The sequence below is a fragment of the Trachymyrmex septentrionalis genome, unplaced genomic scaffold (genome assembly GCF_001594115.1).
Source record: "Trachymyrmex septentrionalis isolate Tsep2-gDNA-1 unplaced genomic scaffold, Tsep1.0 scaffold133, whole genome shotgun sequence".
Classification (NCBI taxonomy): Eukaryota; Metazoa; Arthropoda; class Insecta; order Hymenoptera; family Formicidae; genus Trachymyrmex; species Trachymyrmex septentrionalis.
The window spans coordinates 61,941-67,502 of NW_017304472.1; the positions used below are offsets into that span (position 1 = coordinate 61,941).

General features: G+C 27.6%; 1 protein-coding gene across 4 annotated transcripts in view; it reads right to left on the minus strand.

Moving 5' to 3' along the window:
- Positions 1–3,232: 3,232 nt before the first annotated feature.
- Positions 3,233–5,562, minus strand: part of LOC108757166 (alpha-methylacyl-CoA racemase) — a 229,404-nt gene continuing 227,074 nt past the window's right edge. For 3 of the 4 annotated variants that reach the window (XM_018501567.1, XM_018501572.1, XM_018501568.1), the window contains 3 exons: positions 4,567–4,710; positions 4,121–4,364; positions 3,233–4,045 (listed from right to left, as the gene is read on the minus strand). In XM_018501567.1, the coding sequence (XP_018357069.1) occupies positions 3,541–4,045; positions 4,121–4,364; positions 4,567–4,710 (893 nt within the window). In that variant the 3' untranslated portion in view covers positions 3,233–3,540. The remainder of the gene's footprint in view (positions 4,046–4,120; positions 4,365–4,566; positions 4,711–5,562) is intronic. The other variant, XM_018501571.1, reaches the window with a different exon arrangement.

The following is a 5,562-nucleotide window of genomic DNA, read 5'->3' on the forward strand; positions in this document are numbered from 1 at the left end:
ATAGAATATAAAATTTTAGAGCTTCGAGGAATTCGAGATCTTTATGAAAGAAAAGAGTCGCGTGAGTCCGCCGGACGTAACATATAAGTTTATAATATATAATATATATAAATATGTATAAAAAATAATAAATAAAATGCCAATTTAAGCCGACACTGATTATAAGTGTGTATTTTATAATGTCATTTATTCAAAGTGAATATTAAACGTATACGTTTCGATCTACGGTCAAGGTCCTCTTCAATATAAAAGATATTAACAAAATTACATAATAGTAGCGCATACACGTATAAACTAATAACATAAAAAGAAGCGAAAACACGTGGTAGTGACGTCCGAGTTAATCTTGGTCATTTAATTACTAAGTTAACTAAAAAGAACAATATTTTGTTTTAAAATGACCGTTCTAAGAATTATAAATAATTAAAAAATACTAACATGAGAAAAAATGGTAAAAAACTTACATGACTATCAAGATTGAACTACTTTTATAAGGTTTGTTGCATATGTTCCATTAAACTGTTCCATTTACTGTATAATGCAAATGTGAATAAATTAAAAAGTTAATATAAATAACAGTAAAAAATCAATTTTAGTTCACTTATATGAAATAAATTTTAAAGATATAAAACACAACATAACTGTTTGGTAGACAGATGTAAAATGAAAGTGAGAGCAATAGTGAATAACAGAACTTGTACTTACAAAGAAAATAAGTAAAAATATAAATAATAAATAACAAAGTATAAACGGTATAGATTGGAAGCATTACGTCTCTGAAAATAGATCAATATATAACGGATCAAGAGAAAGTGTACCATTTTGTAAATTCGGGCCTTGTTTTTGTTTTTTTACTCTTTATCATCTCTGATAATAATCTTTTATGTAGAATTTGCTCCTTGTCTAAAATATGTACCTTGTTCCAATTAAAATCATGATTTAAGTCCATCCGATGTTATGTAATAACAGAATGTTGGGTCGTGTTTCTATTTATATGGTTCCAACATAAGATGCATCACAATCTTTACAATCAATTTTATAAACAACATTAGATTGAGAAAACTGAGGTAGAACATCTTTCTGAATTTTAATGAATCTGTTAAGCTTATTTATGCCTGTATAAGCCATACGTAAAAATAGTATATTTTTAAAGAGCATATGTTATTGATTTTTGTGGAAATATTAGGAATAAATGGTGTACAAAAAAATTTTTTATTCTTGTTATCTTCTTTGGTTGTCAATTGTTCATGAATAATAAAATTATGAACACGATTAAAGAGGTCAAATTTTGTGTGAAGTCTTTTTTTGATAATTGAAAATATTAAGTTTAGAATATTTATTATTCAGCAGGATTTTTATAATTAAGTCAAAATTCTTTTTATGAAAACTCAGATGAGAAAGTAATAAGACTCTATCGATCAAATCAATAATCGTGCCAATTTTTTGACAGAAAGGATGCCATGAAAAATAATTAAGAAAACGATCCAAATATGTAGGTTTACAATACCAATTGAAAATAAGAGTCTCATCTTTTTTTATCAAACAAATGTTCAGGAAATTTAATGATCTAGTTTTCAGAGACGTAATGCTTCCAATCTATATCGTTTATACTTTGTTATTTATTATTTATATTTTTACTTATTTTAAGTATATGTTCTATTATTCACTGTTGCTCTCACTTTCATTTTACATTTGTCTATCAAACAATTATGTCGTGTCTAATATCTTTAAAATTTTTGTTTATTTCTGAAATATTAATTCAATTTAATTGAATGTATATTAGATAGTAGTTCAACATCTTAACACTCGGACCGGGAAGGCGCTTTGTATTTAAAATCTTTAAAATTTATTTCATGTAAGTGAACTAAAATTGGTTTTTTACTGTTATTTATATTAACTTTTTAATTTATTCACATTTGCATTATAGTAAATGGAACAGTTTAATGGAACATGTGCAGCAAACCTTATAAAAGTAGTTCAATCTTGATAGTCATGTAAGTTTTTTACCATTTTTTCTCATGTTAGCATTTTTTAATTATTTACAACTCTTAGGGCGGTTGTTTTAAAACAAAATATTTTTCTTTTTAGTTAACTTAGTAATTAAATGACCAAGATTAACTCAGACATTACGATCACGTCTTTCTCTCCTTTTTATGTTATTAATTTATGCGTGTATGCGCTACCGTTATGTAATTTTGTTAATATATCTTTTATACTGAAGAGAACCTTGACCGTAGATCGAAACGTTATACGTTTTATATTCACTTTGAATAAATGATATTATAAAATACGTACTTATAACTAGTGTCGGCTTAAATTGGCATTTTACTTATTATTTAGAATTTTATTTTTTAGAATTTTCTTTAGAGCCTATATATATATTGATTTTATTGTTTTTAAATATATATATTTTTAAATATATTTTTTGCAATAAGTTCTTTATTTAATTATTTTAAATCTCCGCACGCAGTCTAAATGCTATATGAAACAAAAAGAATAAGGATGACTGAGCAAAATCGGTCGGAATGTGCAATCCGGCTCCGGGCTTGACTTATAAAATATACCCAACATGTTCTCATGTAGAAATGAAGTTAACGTAAGAGTGCGTGAAAGCAAAAACAACGGTAAAATACCTCTATTTTTTTCCATTACTGTAAATATGCGCGCATAAGAGAAAGATGGAGATTCATCGATGTTTTGCATCTTTCACCATTTAGTTGGTTTCACTTCTATCATAGGGGTATGCTGGGTATCTTATAATATAAGTACTATGAAAGTAATTCTGGACAGTTTTTTATAGATTATTGATGTAAAAGATAATATCAAAATTAGATTTTAAAAATGAAACTTTTATAACTAATATTTATCTTGAGAAGCAGCAATGCAGCAGAGTAAGATGTGTGTGTATATTTTTAGATATTATATAATAAAATAATCTGTTCTTGTATTTCTCTATATGCAGTTCTTACAATAAATCCTATCTCATCTCATTTCTTTAAAGCTCAACTAATCTTTTTTTTTATTTTTTATATCAAAGAACTAATAGTATAAAGAACGAAAATATGAAAAATATAAGAATAAGAAAATATTCTGATACAATTTTGATCAAATTTGTAAAATTTTAATAGAGTAATTTGGTAAAAATTTCTTTGTCTGTCTTTTTGATATTTTCTTTCTCCTGCCTCATTAAATATATGTATGTAAAAAAAAGAAGAATAACTTGTGTGTAAAATGCTGGAAATAATTTTATTACTCTTTACAAAAAAGTATGTACGTACATTTTAATATATTGTTGCGCTCTTTGTTTCTGTGTTTCCGTATACCGATGCAGAGTGATTAATTATCATGCAAAGTGTGAAGAAAATTTATAAAATGGAAAAAACAAAAATCAATCCTTAATGAGAGTCGAGTTAATTATCAGAATAACGATATCTGTTTATTTCGCGCATGTGCTAGAATGTTGCGAAGCATGCTCGTTTTTGAAATCGATTAATTCTCTGGTAGATGCAACATTTTGTATGCATACCAAATCTGATAGGTTTAAAGTTTCGAAATATGCTGCGATTGATAAGCAATCCCATTTGACAATAGATGGTTAATTTCATTAGGTTGAAATTTTAATTCAGTTAAAATTTGTACAGTGTCTTCACCGACTTGTGGGTTTCCTTTAACTCCAAGAGAAATACCGGGCGTTCGAGATAAACGAGGAGCAGGATTTGGAAATAAATTGTCTTCTACAATCGTAAATGTTTGCCTCTGCTTATTGTGAATATGTAACATGACGTCTTTCAAATTTAGCACTGGTGTCACGCATGCATCAGTGCCGTCAAATATAGCGCACCACTGCGCTTGAGTCTTCGTTTTGAAAATTTCCGTGATTTTACGGCGATTTTCTTCAAAATTTGTGTATTGTGGTACCTCGTCGCTTGAGAGACCAAGCTTTTCTAGAAAGATTTCATAAAACTGTGGTTCGATTGCCCCAACGCACATGAAAAGTTTATCCTTCGTCTGGTATGTATCGTAAAAGTGTGATCCTGTATCAAGACTGAAAAAAACAATTAAAAAAATTATTTACAAAACAAAAATCAAAAGCACTTGTATATTCCAAAGAAGTACTTACAGATTTTTGCCACGTGGATTTTCCCACATACCCATTTTTTGAGATCTGAATAACCAGGACCCTAAATATGCTGATCCCTCTACCATTGATGCATCTATTATCTGTCCGACATTGCTCTTAGTTCGCTCATACAACGCCAAGATTATTCCAAGAGCGCACATCAAACCGCCGCCACCAAAATCAGCAGCCAGATTAACGGGTGGTATAGGTTTTTCATTATATCGACCAAATAAAGACAATAATCCTGTATTAACAACTTATAGTATTAATAATTTATAGTCTCATAAAATAACTAGGTCTTATTATGATAAACAATATGTTACGATACGACAAACTAAAAAATAAAATGTATAAAATGCATTTGTTTTATATCAATACAATTAATGAATATAATCTAATATGGATTATGTTATATAATGTTATATTATAATGTTTTAACATATTACCAGATAAACCTAAATAATTTATATCATGACCAGCCATATTTGCAAAAGAGCCATTTTGACCGTATCCAGTTAATCTAGCATATATCAATTTTTTATTTGTTGCCAGAAGTTCATTTGGTCCAATCTTCAACTTTTCCATGACTCCTTTTGAATATATATTAATGTAAATTAAAAAATTTTATTCTTTCCGTGGTGAAAAAATTTCATTAAAATTATTCTATGTTTTGGAACATTTCAGCGAAATTGCTAAAAATTTATTAAAATTTCACTGAAAGTGAATTTTTCAGCTAACATACTGAAAACTCGCTGAAATTAAACTAAAATATCTCTGAAATTTTGTAGAAAATGAATTTTCCAATTAAAAATCGCAGAAGTTAAACTAAAATTTTTCTGAAATGCTGAAATTTTGCCGAAAATTGTTTCAAAACATGGAATAATTTCAGAAAAATTTTTCTACTAGGGTAGTTATTTTAATGCAGAAGATTAAATATTTTCTTGTTTAAAAGTTTGATTTTAAAATACATTAACATTTAATAACCTAATGTATAATATTATTCTGTATACAGGATGTTTTATTTTAATTAATACACTAGATTATTTCGAGAAAGAGACGTAGGATTAAAAAAAGTTTCAGACAAAAGTTATGTGACTTCGAGGGGAACATAAGATATACCATGTGTTTGACCTTGGATGACGTCACAACAAGTTATACTTAAGAGTTCTTTAAATAGAACCCTCATTTTTTATTGCTTATTTCGTAGCTTACCTCGAGAGCTTTTTAAAACATAATCAAGATAACATTTATTAAGATCAAGGTCATTGGAAATAGTTTCTTTTATTTTCATTTTTGCACTAAAAATTCATTTTTATATAAAAATGAAAATAAGATATAGAACCTTTAATGATCTTGATAAATGTTATCCATGTCATGATCTTGAACAACATTACGAGGTTTTAGTCATTGAACATCTTGAGTAATGCTAATGCTGGTAGTAC